The sequence below is a fragment of the Sinohyriopsis cumingii genome, chromosome 6 (assembly GCF_028554795.1).
Source record: "Sinohyriopsis cumingii isolate HCF-2022 chromosome 6, ASM2855479v2, whole genome shotgun sequence".
Lineage (NCBI taxonomy): Eukaryota > Metazoa > Mollusca > Bivalvia > Unionida > Unionidae > Sinohyriopsis > Sinohyriopsis cumingii.
The window spans coordinates 139311646-139336176 of NC_142966.1; the positions used below are offsets into that span (position 1 = coordinate 139311646).

The following is a 24531-nucleotide window of genomic DNA, read 5'->3' on the forward strand; positions in this document are numbered from 1 at the left end:
TTTGTATCACATTAAACGTTCTTTCTTTTTAAATCAGTAGGGGGTACAAACAAATGGGGATATAGAGTCAGACTTTAGTCTGATGCCGTTAACCGTATTTAAACTATTAAGGTATCTATGTTGATGAGTACTACTAAATGTTATAGAATCTAAGTCACAGTGACCTTTTTTACATAGAGAAGAGATTTAAGTAGCCATTACTCGCACTGAGGAATAGGAATGCTAGATCATGCACTCTACACACAGACATAATACAGTAGAATGGTTGTCTGTTACATTGCTAATGAAGTAGAAGCTGAGAATCTTAATCAGTTATGTCATTATTGTTTTGATTCATCAGCAGTGTTATTATTGTTTTGATTCATCAGCAGTGTCGTTATTGTTTTGATTCATCAGCAGTGTCATTATTGTTTTGATTCATCAGCAGTGTCATTATTGTTTTGATTCATCAGCAGTGTCATTACTGTTTTGATTCATCAGCAGTGTCATTGTTTTGATTCATCAGCAGTGTCATTATTGTTTTGATTCATTAGCAGTGTCATTATTGTTTTGATTCATTAGCAGTGTCATTATTGTTTTGATTCATCAGCAGTCTCATTATTGTTTTGATTCATTAGCAGTGTAATTATTGTTTTGATTCATCAGCATTGTCATTATTGTGTTGACTCATCAACAGTGTCATTATTGTGCTGACTTAGCAGTGTCATTAGCAATCATCAGCTCATCAGCAATGTCCCATAAGTGTACTGGCTCATCAGTAGTGTCCTTTTTGTGTCGACTCATCAGCAGTGTCTGCTGACTTAGCAGTGTCATTATTGTGCTGACTCATCAGCAGTGTGCCATAAGTGTACTGGCTCATCAGTAGTGTCCTTTTTGTGTCGACTCATCAGCAGTGTCTGCTGACTTAGCAGTGTCATTATTGTGCTGACTCATCAGCAGTGTGCCATAAGCGTACTGGCTCATCAGTTGTGTCCTTTTTGTGTTGACCCATACACAAGTATAAAACAACATCTAATAAGTGATGACATTACGATCAAACAACATTCTTTTTTTTAAAGAAAAAATTCAGGAGACACACAATGTGTTTGACACTTGATTTAATATTTTATACTTTGTTTCCCTATCTTGTCAGTTGATTTTAAGTTTTACATGCATGTAATGACACATATTTTGATAATAAGCAGTTAAATTTGGTTATGTTTGATAATTTAGATCAGTTTACAATCTTGTTGACAGCAAAGAACTGACCTAACTCCTGAGCATTTCAACAATGCCAATGCACTGCCAGTGATCAAAACAGCTGATGTGCAGAGAGGAATAGATGCATTTTCAGCCTGGCTACAGCCTGACAACAAACAGCCCTTCATCCTTGTTGGCCCTGAGGGTTGTGGAAAAGGGTAATTCTTTATCATACTGTAATTTTTGTAATGGATGTATAATTTCCCAAACATCACCTGTCTACCACTGCTTTCAATCAGTTGATGAATCCCTAAACATCACTTATCTACCACAGCTGTCAGTCAGTTGATGAATCCCCAAACATCAGTTATCTACCACAGCTGTCAGTCAGTTGATGAATCCCCAAATATCACTTATCTACCAGGGTGACAGCTGTCAGGCATTTGATGAATTGCCAAACATCACTTATCTACCACAGCTCTCAGTCAGTTAATGAATTAGCAAACACCACTTATCTACCATAGCTGTCAGTCAGTTTATGAATCCCCAAACATCACTTATCTACCACAGCTGTCAGTCAGTTGATGAATTGCCAAACTTCACCTATATACCACCAGGTGTCAGTCATTAAACAAATTCACACTCCTATCATAAGCTGTCAGTCAATTGATGAATTCCAAAACTTTGCCTATATACCAATAAACTGTTAATCGAGGAACCCCCCTAATTCACCTGTCTGCCACCAGCTGTCAGTCAGTTGATAAATTCCAAAACTTTGCCCATATACCAATAAACTGTTATTCAATTGATGAAGACCCCAAATTCACCTATTTACCACCAGCTGTCAGTCAGGTGATGAATTCCAAAACTGCACCTATATACCAATAAACAGTTATTCAATTGATGAAGCCCCCAGAATTTACCTGTCACCAGCTGTCAGTCAATTGATGAATTCAGAAACGTTACCCATATATGAAGAAACTGTTAATCAATTGATGAAGCCCCCAAATTCACCCATTTGCCACCAGCTGTCAGTCAATTGATGAATTCCAAAACTTTACCTATATACCAATAAACTGTTAATCAATTGATGAAGCCCCAAATTTGCCTATTTTCCACCAGCTGTCAGCCAATTGATGAATTCCAAATATTTAACTATATACCAATAAACTGTTGATCAATTGATGAAGCCCCCAAATTTACCAATTTTCCACCAGCTGTCAGTCAATTGATGAATTCCAAAACTTAACCTGTATACCAATAAACTGTTATTCAATTGATGAAGCCCCCAAATTCACCCGTTTGCCACCAGCTGTCAGTCAATTGATGTATTCTGAAACTTTACCTATATGCCAATAAACTGTTTGTCAATTGATGAAGCTCCCAAATTCACCTATCTGCCACCAGCTGTCAGTGATGAATTCCAAAACTCGTATCTACCTCAAGCTGTTTGTTAATCAATGAATCCCACTCGTATTGTCAGCCGCCAGTTGTTATTCAGTTGATGAATCCCCCATTCATACTATCGGCCACCAGATATCAGTCAGATTATGAATCCCCACTACTCCTGTCAACCACCAGCTGCTAGTTGATGTATCCCCTTCTTACTTTCATCCACCAGCTGTCAGTCAGATTATGAATCCCTGCTTCTCCTGGCAACCAACTGTTGTTAGTTAATGAAACCCCACTCCTACTGTCAGCCACCAGTCGTTAGTTGATGAATCCTCACTCCTACTGTCAACCACCGCTGTTAGTCAATTGATAAATCCCCACTCCTACTTTCAGCTACCAGCTGTCAGTTAATGAATTCCCAAATTCCTCCTATGTGTTTGATGTTGCGTTTAATTTGAGAGGAGACATTTGTTAGGATTATTCAATGAAATTACAAAATGCTCATTGGACTAAGACATTATTCTATGGCTATGGTGAATTATTCATAGGAATTCTGAACAATGCCATTGTGATATATACATTTGAGGATCTGAAATTCATATAGAACTTTCAGTTCTTTCAGAACTGAATAGAACTTGGTTGGTTAATTTTGGATTCAATTCATAATACTGTAAGTTCCATTTCCATTTTCATTCTATAACTTTGATAATTTGCTTATTTGTTAAGTTTTGCAAAACTTGTTGATTTTGCTTTTTTCTGTTTCTGAGTTTATGACCATAGAGTCATAACATTAGGCATTGTTATCTTGGTTCTGGGAGCTGCCATGGCTCAGTAGTTTGCTTACTGGACCCACAGCTAAAAGGGTGCTGGTTCAGATCCTACCATTCAACCAGGCTCAGGTACCATTAAGTCTCCTCGCGCAAGGCAATTCACTCCACTTGCCTCAGCACTAAACAACCAACTTGTGTTGATGTGCTGCAAAATATCAAACCAAATTTATCTCAGTTCATGTGATTTGTTAATTAATTAAATGTCTTACTATCTATTCTGCTCATTTACTTGTAACACACACTGTGTCTGGGCTTTCCAATTAAATCTACTAATTATTTGAAGCAGTCCTATTTTCTTGCATTATACTACTCTTGACGACAGGCAGCATATTACTTAAGGCTTTAGAGGGTGGCAATAAGAACTGGTGACTTTGGAATTTCCAACTACTAAAGGACAAGGAAAATTATCTGATGGTTCTGGATTATCTGATGATTCTGGATTATCTGATGGTTCTGGATTATCTGATGGCTCTCGATTATCAGTAATAAATATCACTGAAATACTGCTACTAAGTCAATGTCATGAATGAAAAACTGCAGAAAAAAATTGGCAAAATTATTGGCACTACCATATATTTGGGTGAAACGCGAGCATACATGAGCATGTTTTGCAGCAGCATGGACCTTTAATGCTGCTCATTACTCTCCCGTCATTTTGTGTGGATAAACAAATTGGTATAAAATGACCCCCTTAATGACTATCTAATGTGTCAATTAATATTAAACCAGGTCTTTCCACAGACATAGTTTTTGATGGAATAAAATATAAATAAATGTGTTTGTTTTTTGCCCTTTTAAGGGATTCATTGAAAATAAACTGTTATATAAGAACACATGCTAAAATATTGTACAGTGTCTGGTTTTGTCACTTAAGAACACATGTGACAATGTCATACGCGGTCTTGTTTTATCTCTTAAGAACACATGTGACAATGTCATACACGGTCTTGTTTTATCTCTTAAGAACACATGTGACAATGTCATACACGGTCTTGTTTTATCTCTTAAGAACACATGTTAAAATGTTGTACAATGTCTTATTTTATCTCCTCAGAACATTGCTGAAATACTGTTTTGAGCAACTGCGGTCCACCCAGGTGGCCATCGTCCACTGCAGTGCCCAGACCAATCCAACCAACATCCTTCAGAAACTGGGACAAACCTGCATGGTGCTCAACACAAACACAGGGAGGGTGTACCGGCCCAAAGACTGTGAAAGACTCATTCTATATCTAAAGGACATCAACCTTCCCAAGCCAGACAAGTGGGGCACGTGTCAGCTGATTGCTTTCTTGCAGCAGGTAACATCCAATTACCTGCCATGTCATTGAGGCAATAGTTTGGGTCTTATTATTTAGCTCTAGGATTATAAAACAAAATTATTCTGATATTTGGTGTCCATCATTTGGAACAGTTTACGACTATGTTGCAGCTTCATGCATACTCTGTAATAGTTAGGAACATTGGAACATCTAATTAATGAAACTATACTTGACATGAAAACAATGGTTTTGGTGTACTTATTTGCCATAAGAAGAAGAACAAACTTTTTCTTGGACTGAAGTCTTGTTTCATCTATTATTTAGTAGTGAACAAGAACAAAAGATGACAGAATTAGGAGCTCATTATAATATTTGCAAACTCTTTAGGTAGCAGCATTTGGTTGATTTTGAATTAGATATTGGGGAACATACTCTGGGTGTGAGAACATTAAAAATTTGCAAAATTGTTTGGCAACTTCTCATCGTTTGGTTGAAATCATATGAGAACATTAGTGAATATACTCTAGGTATGTGAACTTTAAACGTGTGGAATTTTTGTGTAAATTTCTAGCATTATGGAGATTTCAAGTGAGAACATCATGTAATATACTCAAGGTATCTGAGACAAGATCCAGTATGATGTGTTCCAAAGATTACCAAGGAATCTATGGCAGAACTGATTTTGTTATACTTAAGTAATATTATGCAATCCTTGATGCCCTTGTTTGTCAAATTGGAGGAGATTTATGCCCTGGCTCTGGTTTCCTTTTAGAACATTCTTTGCCATTATCTTGGCCACTCCAGAATCTTAGAGTACCATCTTTTTAATGCCTTGTGACAGACAAAGTCTTAGAACACCCTTAATTTTTTCTAAGCAATTCTTTTTTTAATAAACCCTAAGTTTTCAGATAGTTGTGACCAGTTTGAGAATTTTTTTCTTTGTCCTTAAATTCTGTGACATTGAAAAAGTTAATCATACTTTGGCATCTGATAAAAAAATTATTTTCAGAAGCAGTCAGTTCTAAGAGTGAAATTATTGCAGTCAACATTTATGGGGGTATTTAACTGAAAACTTGAGATATGTGTATTTATGGCGGTATTTAACTGAAAACTTGAGATATGTATATTTATCAGGGTATTTAATTAAAAACTTGAGATATGTGTATTTATGGGGGTATTTAATTGAAAACTTGAGATATGTATATTTATCGGGATATTTAATTGAAAGCTTGAGATATGTGTATTTATGGGGGTATTTAATTGAAAACTTGAGATATGTGTATTTATGAGGGTATTTAATTGAAAACTTGAGATATGTGTATATATGGGGGTATTTAATTGAAAACTTGAGATATGTGTATTTAATAGAAAAAGCTGAGACATATGATTTGGTTGTATGGAACTTTATAAATGAGAATTTTATGTAAACTGCATTCAATTTTAAAACTCTTAAAACTCACAACCTTTCTTCTTGTATTTTGCAACATATTTTACTGTCCATTAACATCATTATAGGTGCCAATTATGCAATTTTATGTTAAATTGCTATTGATGATGAGTGTAATGATGATGTTGATGATAATTGTGATGACTGTTAATGATGGTGATTACAATGTTATTTATGAAACTAATTATGGTGCTAATGATGATAATATTATCAAGAATAACACTAGCACTAAATATCATCTTGAATAACACTAGCACTAAATATCATCTTGAATAACACTAGCACTAAATATCATCTTGAATAACACTAGCACTAAATATCATCAAGAATAACACAGCACTAAATATCAAGAATAACACAGCACTAAATATCAAGAATAACACTAGCACTAAATGTCATCAAGAATAACACAGCACTAAATATCATCAAGAATAACACAGCACTAAATATCAAGAATAACACTAGCACTAAATATCATCAAGAATAACACAGCACTAAATATCATCAAGAATAACACAGCACTAAATATCAAGAATAACACTAGCACTAAATATCATCAAGAATAACACAGCACTAAATATCATCAAGAATAACACTAACACTAATAAATTTTTCTTTTTAAATATCAGGTTGTGACATACAATGGCTTTTATGACTCCAATTTGGAGTGGGTCGGACTGGAAGGAGTTCAGATTGTAGCCAGCATGACAGGAGGTGCCTCCTTGGGACGACACAGACTGACACCCCGCTTCACCTCTGTTGTCAGGATATGCAACATAGGGTAAGTTGTCAAAGCCCTATCTCCTTGCATTGTTTCTTGAATTAGTACATGATAAAAAGTTTTTGTTCTACTCTTTTGGTAAATTTTAGGATATTTTTCTTTCCACAGCATAATAATGACATTGTTTTCTATTGAAAATCAGCTTTAATTATTTCTCCAAAAAATTGCCTGTATCATTACTTGGATCAGATCGATGCTTTTGAAAAATTAAATAACTACAAAATTAGACATGTACATCATGACCATTCAGAGGACCATTTTGAAGTGGTCTTTATGAGCAGGTGGTCTTTAAAGATAGGTGTATGCACTGATTTATGTATAAACAGAACATAAACAATTTAGCTTTTACATAAAGGTGGTCCTTACAAGCAAGTATCACTAATGAAGGTTGGACTTTACTGTGACATTTTGTTGTACATGGCCTTGGTGAATTACATCTAAGTTTTCTCAACTTTCAAATTGTATTAACACTTCAAAGTGTTTAACTGGCCGTTTTGTCTTTGATGAGATCCAGTTCTTGTGATTAATCAGACTGGTTCTGTGTTATTCATTTCACATGTTTAAATATAGAAAACTTAGACCTATTCCATAAAAAAAATTGTGTAACGAAACCTGGAATGACAATGAGTTTCTTTTCATGATTAAACATTCAGCGAAAAAGTAAAAAGTTTTTAATAATTACTGTATATACATGCATACAAGTCAAGTTTAACTGCAAACAGCATAGACCCAAATCTGCCATCACGTAATGTGCCATCAGCTTTGAGTCCATGCAGTTATTAGGAGTAATCAGTAAAACAAACAACATACACCCTGATCTGCTGGCACATTATGCAATAGAAGATACAAGTCTATGGTGTTTGCAGGTGGACTTGACTTATATATGAGTATAAACAGTACTCTTTATGTCTGGGAAATTTCAAATGTTGAAAAATGACCTGCAATTAAGCACCTGTGTCTTATATTTTTTATATTACACTATGCAACTGTTGATTTAGAATGATAAATATTTGCAAATTTGTCACCATTGAGTCTATATTTGTTTATTAAAGCTACCCTGACCGAGAGCAGCTGCAGGCAGTGTATGGCTCTTACCTGAAGCCCATCTTACAGCGACAAATGTCCCATCACCCTGTTTGGGGCAACATTTCTAAGATCCATGCTCTGGCAGGTTCCATGGTCCAGCTTTATGAACAGGTACCATCCAGACCTATACTATATGCACAGAATTTAAGACTGGAATTAAACTTAATTCTTGTATGCAACAATCTGGTGGACAAAACTTTAAGACAGACTTCAAATTGACCAATTAAATGACTTTAATCTTGACTTAACTGTAATACATGTGTTGTTAAAAGTAGAGACAACTCTTTGCTCCTTCTTAATTTCTTTCTTGCCAATATTTGAATGACATTCTTGTGGTACTCTAGAATAGAACATGCTAGTAAGCATATTAATAGATGATATTTTGGTCAATATTTTTTATGTTTTGATAATATGATGCACGTTTTTCAACTTGCCATTCCAAATTAGTGATAGCTTCTATGTTGATTAACTTGGACACTGCCAAAATGTATAGATGCAAAGTTATTGATACTCATGGAAATTTATTGATGCCAAGTTATTGATACTCATGGAAATTTATTAATGCCTAGTTATTGATACTCATTGTAATTTTTGGATGCCAAGTTATTGATGCTCATGGAAATTTACTGATGCCAAGTTACTGATACTCATGGAAATTTATCGATGCCAAGTTATTGATACTCATGGAAATTTATCGATGCCAAGTTATTGATACTCTTGGAGATTTATAGATGCAAAGTTATTGATTCTCATGGCAATTTATGGATGCTGAGTTATTGATACTCATGGAAATTTATAGATGCCAAGTTATTGATACTCATGGAACTTTGTTAATGCAAAGTTGTTGATACTCATGGAAATTTATAGATGCAAAGTTATTGATACTCATGGCAATTTATGGATGCCAAGTTATTGATACTCATGGAAATTTAAGATGCCATGTTTTTGATACTCATGGAACTTTGTTAATGCAAAGTTGTTGATACTCATGGAAATTTATAGATGCAAAGTTATTGATACTCATGGCGATTTATGGATGCCAAGTTATTGATACTCATGGAAATTTAAGATGCCAAGTTATTGATACTCATGGAAATTTTAATATGCCAAGTTAATGATACTCATGGAAATGTGTCAGTGCCATGTTTTTGATACTCATGGCAATTTATAAATGCCAAGTTATTGATATTCATGGAGATTTATAGATGCCAAGTTAGTGATACTCATGGAAATGTGCCAATGCCATGTTATTGATACTCATGGAAATTTATTAATGCCAAGTTATTGATACTCATGGAAATTTATAGATGCCAAGTTTCTGATACTCATGGAAATGTGCCAATGCCATGTTATTGATACTCATGGAAATTTATTAATGCCAAGTTATTGATACTCATGGAAATTTATGGATGCCAAGTTAGTGATACTCATGGAAATGTGCCAATGCCATGTTATTGATACTCATGGAAATTTATTAATGCCAAGTTATTGATACTCATGGAAATTTATAGATGCCAAGTTTCTGATACTCATGGAAATTTATTAATGCAGAGTTGTTGATACTCATGGAAATTTATAGATGCCAAGTTTTCGATACTCATGGAAATTTATTAATGCAAAGTTATTGATGCTTATGGAAATTTATGGATGCCAAGTTAGTGATACTCATGGAAATGTGCCAATGCCATGTTATTCATACTCATGGCAATTTATTAATGCCAAGTTATTCATACTCATGGAAATTTATTAATGCAAAGTTATTGATGCTGATGGAAATTTATGGATGCCAAGTTATTTAGATTCACTGATATTTGTAGGTGCCATGCAACTGATACTCAATTATAGATGCCAAGTTATTGATGCTCATGGAAATGTATTAATGCCAGGCTATTGATACTCATGGAAATGTATAGATGCCAAGTTATTGACACTAATGGAAATTTGTAGATGCCAAGTTATTGATACTCATGGAAATGCATAGATGCCAAGTTATTGATATTCATGGAAATTTATCGATGCAGAGTTCTTGATACTCATGGAAATGTATAGATGCCAAGTTATTCATACAAATTTATCAGTGCTAAGTTATTGGTACTCATGAAAATTTATCAATGCTACGTTATTGATACTCATGGAGAAAAAAAAATTTAATCTGAAAGTTATATCTTAAATAAGAGAAATACAGTAGCTGCATGCTGATTTGCTGGCTGAAGACAAGACAAAACATTAAAAATAATTTTCAGCCTCCTTAAGTAACATTTTGTCATGAAATATACCTTGTTTTATTATGTTAACTTGATTGATGGAGCTGCAGTTATGGCATGTTTGAGCAGTTATAGAATATTATATTTTATACAAGTACAGAATGTATTTTAGTGTTGTTTTGACCATGTACATGTGTTTGCTACACATGTTGTATATTTCCAAAGATACCGTATTTACAGTTTTTAAATATACTCTTTCAGCTGAGACAGAATTTTACCGTGGATGATTACAGTCACTATCTGTTTACCCCTCGGGATCTGACAACCTGGGCATTGAGTTTCCTGCGGTATGATTTGAACAGTGGCACCAAGGAGAATACCAGTGATAACTTGCTGGAGATTTGGGCATACGAGGCCCGTCGCCTCTTCAGAGACAGAATTGTGGGAAGTGATGGTGTGAACAAATTCGACAACATGCTGATGACTGTTGTCAGAGGAGACTGGTCTGCCAACATATTTGACAATTTAGACAGTAAGACTTGGTCTGATCATTATGTCTATAGTCAGTGATGACAATTTAGACAGTAAGACTGGGTCCATAATTTAATCATTATGTCTACAGTCAGTGATGACAATTTAGACAGTAAGACTTGGTCCATAATTTAACCATTATGTCTGTAGTCAATAATGTTAATTTAGACAGTAAGACTTGGCCCATAATCTAATCATTATGTCTTAGTCAATGATGTCAATTTAGACAGTAAGACTTGGTCCATAATCTAATCATTATGTCTGTAGTCAATGATGTAAACTTTAGTAGAATCCCTGTAGTTAAAATGATGAAAGCTTTGGTAGAATTCATTTTTTATAGTGAAAAAACATAAGAGTGTTGTAAATTTATCTTGTCACTCAGTATCCAGTATAATTGGTCCACTTGACCATGGCACTGTGTAGGCTGAAAAAACACTCAAGTGTCAGAATTGGTAAGCATCTTAGAATCTTTTTGTTGAAACACTCAAGTGTCACAATTTACAAAGCATACTGAGAGTCTATTGGTTGAAAAGCTCTTGTGTTCAAATGGTAGAGCATATCTAGAATCTCTTGTTTAAATCACTTGAGTGTCAAATTTGGTACAAAAATACTGAGATTCTGTCCAAGCTAATTCTGAAGTTATGAGTATGATCTCTTTATTGTGACTAAAATGATGAAATGTCCAAATGTTTAAAATTAAAAACTTCATGCCAAGTGTAATGCTTTCATGCTATTTTTAATTGATGCAATTATCAATTTCCAGCTGACTTTTTTGTGACTTGGGGAGCGAGACATGATACTGCAGGCCATGGAGCAGGTGCCCCAATTCCACCCAGTGGTAAACCTCTAGGAAAGCTGTCCAGTGAAGACCTGACATCTGTCATTGAGAAGGGACTCAGAGTCTTCAGTAAGTGTGAAATCTAAATTAAGTGTATTGGTTTCTAAAGACTTGAACATTAGTTGAGTCTCAAGGATTATTACACAAGTCTCAGGGATTATCAGAAGAGTCTCAGAGATTATTGGGTGAGTCTCAATGATTATTACATTGGTCTCAAGGATTATTACATGATTCTCAAGGATTATTACATGAGTCTCAAGGATTATTAGATTAGTCTCAGGGATTATTGGCAGTCTCAATGATTATTACATGGTTCTCAAGGATTATTACACAAGTCTCAATGATTATTAGATGAGTCTCAGGGATTATTTGATGTGTCTCAAGGATTATTACACAAATCTTAAGGATTATTAGATGAGTCTTAGGGATTATTGGATGAATATCAATGATTATTACATGAGTTGCAAGGATTATTACATTTATTACATGAGTCTTCAGGATTATTACATGCATTTCAAGTTTTATTACATGAGTACCAATGCCTGTTACATGAATCTCAAGAATTATTACATGAATCTTGTTTTTTTTTAAAGATGAGTCTCAGGGATTTATTGGGTGAGTCTCAGTGAATAGTACATGAATCTCAAGGATTATTACATGAGTCTCAAAGATTATTACTTGAGTCTCAAAGATTATTTGATGCATCTCAAGGATTATTACATAGGTCTCAAGGATTATTAGATGAGTCTCAAGCATTGTTACATGCATCTCAAGGATTATTGCATTGTACAAGACTACCAGGATATGGAAGACATCATTTTTGTGTTTCTTAAGAATCGCTTACTGTATGTACTCATGCATAAGTCAGATCCCACTTCAAACTGCACAGACCCAGATCTGCCATTGCATAATGTGCCAGTAGATCAGGGTCTTGGCAGTTTGTTAGGACTAATAAGTAAAACAAACAACAGGCATCTTAATCCGTGGGCACATTATTAGGTGACAGCCAATCAGGGTTTATGTTTTTCTTTCAATAGTACCCAACCTGATTTAGCATGTGCAGTAAATAAATATAAATGTCTGAAATTTTCTGCACCAAAAGAAAAGTATCTTAAGCAGTTCTCGTCTCTGAGGACAAAGCATTCAAACTAAATTATGGTCACAACATACAGTATGTTGTGAAATACTGGAATATATTTCATATGAATTTGATACTTTTACATGACAGTCATTACATATCATACACAACTGTAATAATGTTCTGCCATACATAACATCATGCTTTTCTTTATTTTCATCACTTACTGACTATAGTACAGTATATGCATGCAACAAATAAAATCATTTTACAGTGTTGCATTAAACTTAGAAATATCATTAAGTGATTGTTATAAACTTGTAAATATATGGCTCATAATGTGTTTAAATGTCGATATTATCTGGTTTTAATGGAACCCAACAATGTTTGGGACCAATATCTTTCAATATTCAGTATTTTTCAGATGATTTAGCATATGATGGCACAAAACATTGGGGCTTTAAAGTTAGAAATATCATCAAGTAATGCAAAGCTCAATGAATTTGTTAACTTGTTTACGTAATATCAGTAACTTGGGAACCTTGTTAAAAATATGATAATATATACGACTAAATGTTGTCATTTTCTGGTAGGGAATAATTTAAAATTGTTTTATAAATTTCATTCTCCAATGAAAAAAGTTTACAAAATTCACATAACTGCATTAGGCTTTGCATTACTTAATGATATTATTACAAATATTACATGTTTGTGTTACTTATTTTAAATATACATGTATTGTGTCAATATATATCTATATAATATTTAGTGAACTCATTTTACTGACCATCATCTATTTTTCCAACTGCATGTGAATTTTGAACTGAGCTATAGTTTTATGAACATTTAGATTTTAAAGGAGTGATATCTATGAGTCAATTGAGTAACTGAGTAACTAAAATTCTAAAAATTTTACATAACTTAAAATCTGCCACTTGAGCAAAATTTTCTGAACTTTGTTCTCAGGCAGAGAGAACAGAGATCTAGACATTCTGATCTTCAAAGAGGTACTGGATAATATTGCTCGTGTGGACCGAGTCTTGACAAAGCCTGGTGGGTCACTACTTCTGGCAGGTCGCAGTGGAGTTGGGAGAAGGACAGCTGCCACTCTTGTGGCTCACATGCATCAGATGCAGCTCTTCACACCCAAGATCTCAAGGGGATATGGAATCAAACACTTCAAAAATGATCTCAAAACGGTATGTTTTTTTATGGAATCAAACACTCAAAAATGATCTCAAAATGGTTTGTTTTATATGGAATCAAACAGTTCAAAAATGATCTCAAAACGGTCTGGTTTTTTTATGGAATCAAACACTTCAAAAATGATCTCAAAACGGTATGTTTTATATGGAATCAAACACTTCAAAAATGATCTCAAAATGGTCTGTTTTTTTATGGAATCAAACACTTCAAAAATGATCTCAAAATGGTATGTTTTATATGGAGACAGGGGATATGGAATCAAGCACTTCAAAATGATCTCAAAACGGTCTTTTTTTTTTATGGAATCAAACACTTCAAAAATGATCTCAAAATGGTATGTTTTATATGGAATCAAACACTTCAAAAATGATCTCAAAATGGTTTGTTTTATACAGAATCAAAGACTTCAAAAATGATCTCAAAACGGTATGTTTTGTATGGAATCAAGCATTTCAAATATGATCTCAAAACAGTATGTTTTGTATGGAATCAAGCACTTCAAATATGATATCAAAATGGTATGTTTTGTATGGAATCAAGCACTTCAAATATGATATCAAAATGGTATGTTTTTTATGGAATCAAGTATTTCAAATATGATCTCAAAACAGTATGTTTTGTATGGAATCAAGCACTTCAAATATGATATCAAAATGGTATGTTTTTTATGGAATCAAGCACTTCAAAAATGATCTCAAAACTATGTTTTATATGGAATCAAACACTTCAAAAATAATCTCAAAATGGTATGTTTTATATGGAGACAAGGGATATGGAATCAAGCACTTCAAAAATGATCTCAAAATGGTGTTTTATATGGAATCAAACACTTCAAAAATGATCTCAAAACAGTATGTTTTATATGGAATCAAACACTTCAAAAATGATCTCAAAACGGTATGTTTTATATGGAGTCACACACTTCAAAGGTGATCTCAAAATGGTGTTTTACATGGAATCAAACACTTCAAAAATGATCTCAAAATGGTATGTTTTATATGGAGACAAGGGATATGGAATCAAGCACTTCAAAAATGATCTCAAAATGGTGTTTTATATGGAATCAAACACTTCAAAAATGATCTCAAAACAGTATGTTTTATATGGAATCAAACACTTCAAAAATGATCTCAAAACGGTATGTTTTATATGGAGTCACACACTTCAAAGGTGATCTCAAAATGGTGTTTTACATGGAATCAAACGCTTCAAAAATGACTTCATAACTGTATGTTTTCATGAAAACAATGGGATATGGAATCAAACATTTCAAAAATGACCTAAAAATATCTGTATTTTATGTGTTATCAAACACTGGACTGCTCTGGTGGCATTGTGGTTAGAGCATCTGCTACAGATGTGGGAAGTCGTGGGTTTGAACCCTGACCGAATCATACCAAGGACTTATAACAAATGGTAATAACAGCTGCCTCGCTAGGTGCTCAGCATTAAGAGGTTAGTGTTAGAACTGGTTGGCCTGTTGTCAAGATAATGTAACTGGGTCGTACATCATGCTACTTGTCTGTGGCATGATTCCTCAGTGCTAGACCACTATAAACTGTCACTCTGCAGGCATTGTAGTGATATGACTGAAAAATTGTTAAAACTATGTTAAAAATCCAAAACACACACACACACTTAAAAAATGACCTCAAGACTGTATGTTTTATATGGAATTGAACACTTAAAAAAACTTTTCTGGATGTCTTGTTTTCATTAGGTCAAAGGAAATATGCCATGAAACTGTATCAAGATTGCAATCATGAAGGAAACTCATTATCAAGAACTTGCTTGCTAAATTTGTGAAACCATTTTTATTGCCAAGTACTTGGCCTTATTATAAAATTTATTTTCCTATGATTGTTTTTGTAACCATATGTCGTAAGTAATAATATTTTAGTATCATTAATTTGTTCAGCTTCTGAAAATCAGACATATTTGTAATATATTTATCATAAGGAATTTATTACCAATGTTGTATAATGATATATTTAAATGAAAATCTTTTTTTAAATTTTAAATTTGCACAGACTTTGCTGAAATGTTGGGAATGCAAAACTTTATGATTTACTGTATGTAAAAGAGACTTGATGAGCAAGAAAGTTATTTGAATATTATGTGTAATACATTCATTTTCTGTTATTACAGGAGATGCAGATTATGTGTATTTCATTCATTTTCTGTTATAATTACAGGAGATGCAGATTATGTGTAATACATTTGTTTTCTGTTATTACCTGTGATGCAGATTATGTGTATTTCATTCATTTTCTGTTATTACAGGTGATGCAGATTATGTGTATTACATTCATTTTCTGTTATAATTACAGGAGATGCAGATTATGTGTATTACATTCATTTTCTGTTATTACAGGAGATGCATATTATGTGTATTTCATTCATTTTCTGTTATTACATGTGATGCAGATTACGTGTATTTCATTCATTTTCTGTTATTACCAGTGATGCAGATCATGTGTAATACATTTGTTTTCTGTTATTACCCGTGATGCAGCTTATGTGTATTGCATTCATTTTATGTTATTACAGGTGATGCAGCTTATGTGTATTACATTCATTTTCTGTTATTACAGGTGATGCAGATTATGTGTATTTCATTCATTTTCCGTTATTACAGGTGATGCAGATTATGTGTATTACATTCATTTTCCGTTATTACAGGTGATGCAGATTATGTGTATTACATTCATTTTCTGTTATTACAGGTGATGCAGATTATGTGTATTACATCAATTTCCGTTATTACAGGTGATGCAGATTATGTGTATTACATTTATTTTCTGTTATAATTACAGGTGATGCAGATTATGTGTATTTCATTCATTTTCTGTTATAATTACAGGAGATGCAGATTATGTGTATTACATTCATTTTCTGTTATTACAGGTGATGCAGATTATGTGTATTACATCAATTTCTGTTATTACAGGTGATGCAGATTATGTGTATTACATTCAATTTCTGTTCTTACAGGTAATGCAGATTATGTGTATTACATTCTTTTTCTGTTATTACAGGTGATGCAGATTATGTGTATTACATCATTTTCTGCTATTACAGGTGATGCAGATGGCTGGTATAGAAGGACAGCAGATGGTTTTGCTGCTGGAGGACCACCATTTTGTTGATCCACAGTTCCTGGAGCTCATTAACAGCCTCCTGTCTGCTGGAGAGGTACCAGGACTTTACACCCCTGAGGAGCTTGAACCCATCCTTAATCCACTCAGAGACATGGCATCAGATGCAGGCTTTAGGGGGACACTTATAAACTACTTTGCCACAAGTGAGTATTCAAGGAACTGGAGAGGTTGGAGACAGGGGAGTTGTTTTGGTGATCACATCTGGAAAATTATGGAGATCTGCTCTCTATAACTACAAAAACAGATTTACTCTGCATACAGACTGAATACTATGATGCAATCAGTATTGGTCCATTGGGTAGAACATAGTCATGTGGTAGTGTGTGGTCTGTCTTAGTAAAATATAATACAGATTTTGTCATTGATTCCATCATATTTAGTGAGCTTAATTTTATAATTGCTACTTACTAATTTATTACATTTTATGGCTAATTATAGCCCATAACAATGTTTCATATAAAATAGGTCACATCATAATATATTTTTGCATAAAATATCTTATTACATGGCCTTATTGATACTTTACTGTTAGATAAGACAGCCTGTTATATTATTCGCTGAACTTTGAGGACTTCTGTCAACAGCTTTATTAGGAAGGGTGAATCATGGTAAGTGTAGCTCAACAGTAACTTCCTAGTGAGCACCTATGATGACATATACCTCATTTTCTGGCATATATGTCAGTTCCATTGCAAAATGCACATACAGATCTGGGTCTACTAAGTTTTGTTTGAAGTGATTAGTAGAACAAACAGCATAGACCCTGATCCACTGGCACATTATACAGTGGAAGATATTGCTTGCAGTTGGACTTGACATGTAAGTTAGGGTATATTGTATAGTAGTATATAGATGTTCCATGGTGTATACTTTGTAACTATCATGTCATTTTGAAGATTGTCATGAAATCAAAACAGATATACTTTTGAAAAAGACCTCAAAAGTCTAGAATCCAGAAACTGTTCACAGTTTTTCTTCTCCAACAGAACAATACTGTTCACCTATTTTCATCCAAATGGTTTGGAATGAAATAGTTATTTTTTACTTGAAATGAACATTTATTAAAACTTCAAGTGGTATTGCATGCAGCATAATATAGTTTCCTTTGTAAGAGCTCACTGTTGAATTGACATTAAATGCGATATCAGTCAGCATGATGTCCAAGTAGTGAAAGCTCACTGTTGAAGTGGGAGAAATGGCATTACACAGTATCAAACAGCATGATGTCCAAGTAGTGAAAGCTCACTGTTGAAGTGAGAGAAATGGCATCACATGATTTCTGTCAGCATATCTAAGTAGTGAATCAGCCGAACTAGCAAATAGACAATGCCAATTTCATATTATTAATGTCATAGAATATTATCATGATACTTAAATTATGGTTGTCTCATTTGTTTCAATGTCATCATGGTCCATACATTTGTAACCTAAATGTGCAGACAAAAAGTAATCATCACAATATATTGTTACCATTTTTGTATATTATATGACTAACTTTCATTGTTTACTCATCTTTTGGTGTTCTTGAATGAATTATAAACTCTGTCTTAACTGGGTTTTTTTTCCAGGGATAAAAGCAAACCTGCACATTGTTCTTATCATGGATAGCAGTAATTCAAAGTTCATCCTGAATTGTGAGAGCAACCCAGCTCTGTACAAGGAGTGTGCTGTACAGTGGATGGAAGGATGGAGTCGTGACAGTATGGTCAAGGTGAGTAGACCAGATTATATGGACAGCAACAACAATAGTTTACTCAGAACTGTGAGAGCAATCACGCTTAGTACAAAGAGTGTGCTGTACGGTGGATAGAAGGATGTAGTCAGGACAGTATGGTCAAGGTGAGTAAATCAGACAATGGAATGCATAACTAACTTTGCTCTGAACTGCCTGCAGTGTACAAGGAGTATGCTGTAGAATGGTTAGTGGGATTTAGTCATAGCACTATGATTAAGGTTTGTGTTATGAGTTACCAGTCTTAATTACCAAGCTGAATACGTGGTTTTTGTAGTAATGATTTATCTGTTTGCAAGAGCACTTTTCCAGTTGTAAGAGAAATTGTTCAGACAACTCTAAAGAAAGATACATATACATTTATTATATATCTGATCCACATTGTTGGTTATTATTTAATGCTATTGCAGAAAATTGCTGTAATAAAGACATATCAGCAGACAGCAGTTTTCTTTGATTACATTCCACAATCACATTAATGTTAGGAAAATATACTGCAATACCTCCCAAATCCTGCCCTTCTGAAAAGACAAAAATGTAATATTTTCTGTCTTTGTACAATTTTAACCAAGGGAAGAAACTCTTACTAATCTCCCTTTACCACAACTAGGTTGCTCCAGTTTAAGTTTTCTGTCAGCTCTGTCAACATAGTCGAGTATGACCTCATGAATTCCTATTAATATCTTTTTGAATTGAATCTGGTTTGTTCAGTGGCTTCTGCCCAGATTGCCAATAAACCTAGTTGACAACTTTCTCACAGGCATTAGTTTAGTGCTTGCACTGGATTTGCCCAGAACTTTTATTTTAATGTGAATGGGGAATGCATTGTGTTTCTCTGAGAATTCTTACCTGATTACACCGTTATAAAACCCTCCCATACCTCCCTGATTAGAACTGGAGCTGCTTATCATTGGTGAAGGTGGGGTAATGGGTAAGAGTTACTTCCCTTGGTCTATGTTGTATATCGATGGTAAAGGCAAAATGTTCATTGTTTCAGAAAGGCTTGTTTTCCTAATGTTAATGTGATCAGGTTAGTACTCTCAGACCAAAATATTTTACTATAATGTTTTCTTTCAATGGAAAAGTGGTTTTGATGTGTGAGTTAGAACAGTAGTGTGGTTCAGTTTTGTTGTCAAGAAACCTATCACTCTTCAGAACATTTTATACTCCCGACAGTATGAGCCACAATTTCCCAATTAATTTCTTCTTTTCAAATGAACTCACAGCTTTCTTTCCTTTTCTATTAACAAATGTATTTTTATGCTGTTGATCTTCTGTTACTGAGTACTCATGTTGGATTATGGAGGCAATTTTTTTGCGAAAAAGAACATGAATGCATATACAAATAATATGGAATTTAGTATCTTATGCAATTAATATGGTCATATGACTCAGGCTATTTATTATGGGGTCTTGTGCTATTAACATGGTCCAGTGACTTAGGCTTTTCTTTATTGGGCCCCATGAACTTGGGCTATTCATTATGGGATCCTCTGACTCAGGCTATTAATAGTATCCTGTGAACATTGGTTATCATTAGGGTCATGTGACTCCAGCTAGTAATTATGTTGGTCCTTTGACTCAGGCTATTAAGAGGATTGGGTGACTGTGACTGTTAATGGGTCATATGACTCAGGCCATTATTATGGGTCATGTGGATCAGGCCATTAATATGATGCCATGACTTGGGCTAGTCATTATGGGGTCCATAGATTGAGGCTATATATTGTGGGTCCTGAGTCTTAAAAGGATCCAGAGACTTATGCTGGCAATAGGCTCATGTGAATCAGCCTGTTCATCATGGTGTCCTTTGAATTATGGTATTAAGAGGATAATATGACTCTGGGTATTCATTATGAATCATGTGACTTGTGCTGTTTAATTTTGGCCCTATGATGAAAATTATGTCATCCATAAGTGGAAAATTTTGTCTTTGCATCCTATTGGTTTATTTCTTGATGGTAGGTCCCACATATGATACTTACCAGACCGCCAAAGATAGAGGGTGCCAGCATTGGGGATTCAAAACAGCATAAACGCAAGCTGTCTGGAGGAGAGGATATATTGAAGTGCTTTGTGTTCATCCATGAGGCATGCACTAATGCCAGTTTAGTGGCTACTCCAAGGAGATATGTTTCATTTGTCAACACCTACCAGCAAGTATACAGCAACAAGAAACAAGGCATAGAGAAGAGACAGCATCACTTACAGGTAACATTGCAGTGTTTCAAACTCATTGCATGTCTTAAAGTTGTTTGCTTTTGTTTTTTGGTTTTTTTTCTATCAGAGGTGTCACCTCCAGGGCAGAGGCCATTAACTATTGCAAATAAGACAGAGATTTTTCCACTGCTCATATCTACACAGAAAATGGAACAAGAACAAACTTTTTTATCAGTTAACCCCAATGCTTTATCTTGGATAATCATGATATACTCTTTCTGTTCATCCGTCTGTCCTTCCATTACCACATTTCCTTCTCAACAGCTGGGTAGACATTCATGAAACTTTGTACGTTTAATTGTGATGCTCTTTTGGTAGCTGTGTCATCCTTGGCTCCCACTCTTAGAAGGCAGGGATTTTTCTAGGGTGGTTTAAAACATGCAATTAAAAGCATTGGTTATTTTGTGATGGTAAGTAGGTGCTCTCATTTACTTTGAAATTACCTGGAACAGCATTATTGCAACGACTGCAAAAAAATCAGAGTAAATTTAAAAAAAAAAAAAATTTTTATAAATAAGAATAGTAGTTTGTTAAATATGATGTTCAGAGTAGTGTAACAGACAGTGGTTACTCTTTTCTGCAGTCAGAAGGTGAATTAGTTAAAGGAGAACTTTAAAATATTTAAAGAAATGCACATGCAAGACAGGGAGGAGGGAAAAGTTGCTTCATAAGGCTTGTCCATTGTATTATTACATGGCATTGATGTATATGGTCTGATCTTTGGCTACTTTAAACTCTTTTTCCTCCATCAAGAAAGTATTCAACATGATCCACAACATAAATGGTAAAGGAAACCAGAATTGCTTTCAGCATCTGAAATGAATATAAAAAAATTAATTCCAAACATGACATAGCAAATGTACTTGCTGATAGTTTCTCTAAAATTTCATCATTGTCTCATTATTTAGCAGACTTTCAGAGACTAAATAGTCAAAAAGAAAGGATACAGTTAAAGTTTACATCAAACAACTCAGAAAGTTGTAATCAACTGTTTTCACTTTTGGAACTTATGAAAACTTTCAACAAGGCCCTTCAAACATTTGTTGGGCCTGATTAAATACTGTACCAGTTTTTTAACACTTACCAGAACCATCAGTACTCACAGTGAAACATTTGTTGGGCGGCTAACGTTGGTACGTGAGAAAGCCTGCCAGTAGCTTCTCGTGGGTCGGTGGTTCTTCCTGGGGGTTTTCCAGGGTTCTTCCTCCACCAATTATACTGGCCACCATGTATAGCCTATCTTGTGCTGAAAAATGGCATTAAACCCTACAACAACAACAACAACAACAACATTTGTTGGGCCTGATGAAATACTGTACCAGTTTTTTTAAACACCTACCAGAACCATCAGTACTCACAGTTTTGGACATTTTCAGTGATTTATGGATTACTGGTAATGTACCAAAAATTTGGAAAGAATCAACAGTAATAGCTATTCTCAAACCAGGTAAGGATCCAGCACAGATCCTACCAGCTACCAACCCATTGCTTTCATTAGCTGTGTTTGTAAAACAATGGAATGAATTATCAAAGCTTTGATTGTTTGATACTTGGAGACTAATACTTTAATATCTCCTTTTCAAAGTGGATTTTGATATGGTCACAATACCAAAGACCATCTATTTAGACTGGAAACGTTTATTCTTGATGTTTTTATAAAGCTGGAACATTTAGTAGCAGTCTTCTTTGATTTATAAAATGCTTATGATACAACATGGAAGTATGGAATAATGAATAACCTGCACAATCTTATATTACCTTCATCATCTCACCTTTTTACTTTTAATTACTTGATTTTATTATTGCTGATCAATAATGAACCTTTTATCAACTGTAAATAATATGACAATCTTTTCTATGTCACTAAATAGCTTCAAGTGCTGGTATGCAGTACAACCACAATCAATCAATCAATCAATATTTTGCTTCTAGGATAGGAGGTGGGGGTGCTTTGTAAAGGTAGTATACATGGTGTTGATATATAGGGTCTGTTCTTTTGCTACTAGGCTGGTGTATCCAAACTGAATGAAGCCAAGCAGCTTGTAGATGAACTGAAGAGGAAGGCTGCTGAGCAGAGTCAATTACTAGCTGAAAAACAAGCTGAGGCAGACTCAGCACTACGAGAAATTACAACAGCTATGCAGGTAAAGTGCTGCCATTATAACTGCCATGCAGATAAACTACTGACATTATAACAGCCATGCAAGTAAACTACTGACATTACAAACATCTATACAAGTAAAATATTGACTTTACAACAGCAATACAAGTAAACCACTGACATTAGAACAGCCATGCAGGTTAACTTCTCACATTACAACAGCCATACAAGTTAACTACTGACAAAATAACAACCATGCAGGTTAACTTCTTTCTGACATTACTACAGCCATACAAGTAAATTATTGACATTACAACAGCCATACAAGTAAACTACTGACATTGCAACAGCCACATAAGTAAAATATTGACATTACAACAGCCATACAAGTAAACTGCTGACGTTACAACAGCCATGCAGGTTATTTTCTGACATTATAACAGCCATATGAGTAAAATATTTACATTACAACAGCCATACAAGTAAAATATTGACATTACAACAGCCATACGAGTAAACTACTGACATTACAACAGCCTGCATGGTTGACTTCTGACATCGCAACAGCCATACAAGTAAAATATTGATATTACAACAGCCATACAAGTAAAATATTGACATTATAACATCCATACAAGTAAAATATTGACATTACAACAGCAATGCAGGTAAACTACTGACATTACAACAGCCAAGTAAAATATTTACATTACAACAGCCATACAAGTAAAATATTGATATTACAACAGCCATACAAGTACACTAATGACATTACAACAGCCATACAAGTAAAATATTGACATTACAACAGCCATACAAGTACAGTACTGACATTACAACAGCCATACAAGTAAACTACTGGCATTACAACAGCCATACAAGTAAAATATTGACATTACAACAGCAATACTAGTAAACTACTGACATTACAACAGCCATGCAGGTTAACTTCTGACATTATAACAGCCATACAAGTAAAATATTGACATTACAACAGCCATACAAGTAAACTACTGACATTACAACAGCCATGCAGGTTGACTTCTGACATTATAACAGCCATACAAGTAAAATATTGACATAACAACAGCCATGTGAGTAAATTAACATTACAACAGCCATACAAGTAAAATATTGACATTACAACAGCCATACAAGTAAACTACAAACAGTAAAGCAGCCATGCAAGTAAACTACTGACATAACAACAGCCGTACAAGTACAATGTTGTCATTACAACAGCCATGCAAGTAAACTACTGACATTACAACAGCCATGCCGGTAAACTGCTGACATTTAGTCCTGATTTCAAGTGTTTGATTCAGGTACTGCTTTACCCACATCTAAGTCATGCATATTTTAGTTTGTTTTCTTTTCTTCTTAAATTTCATGTATGAGACGAGAATTTTATCTCCATCTTCTTTATTCCAGTGATCATATAACACCAGGGCTGGCGGGTGAAGGGTCTTTCATATTATTGTTC

The 24531-nt window shown here is 34.4% G+C and overlaps 1 protein-coding gene across 2 annotated transcripts in view; it reads left to right on the forward strand.

Moving 5' to 3' along the window:
* The window catches only part of LOC149798108 (cytoplasmic dynein 2 heavy chain 1-like), a 180324-nt gene that overhangs the window by 81942 nt on the left and 73851 nt on the right, over positions 1-24531 (forward strand). For both annotated transcript variants that reach the window (XM_089963194.1, XM_089963195.1), the window contains exons 41-51: positions 1237-1397; positions 4456-4702; positions 6740-6891; positions 7944-8088; positions 10443-10713; positions 11476-11619; positions 13595-13827; positions 16916-17138; positions 18564-18706; positions 20693-20938; positions 22954-23091. In XM_089963194.1, the coding sequence (XP_089819320.1) occupies positions 1237-1397; positions 4456-4702; positions 6740-6891; positions 7944-8088; positions 10443-10713; positions 11476-11619; positions 13595-13827; positions 16916-17138; positions 18564-18706; positions 20693-20938; positions 22954-23091 (2103 nt within the window). The remainder of the gene's footprint in view (positions 1-1236; positions 1398-4455; positions 4703-6739; positions 6892-7943; positions 8089-10442; positions 10714-11475; positions 11620-13594; positions 13828-16915; positions 17139-18563; positions 18707-20692; positions 20939-22953; positions 23092-24531) is intronic.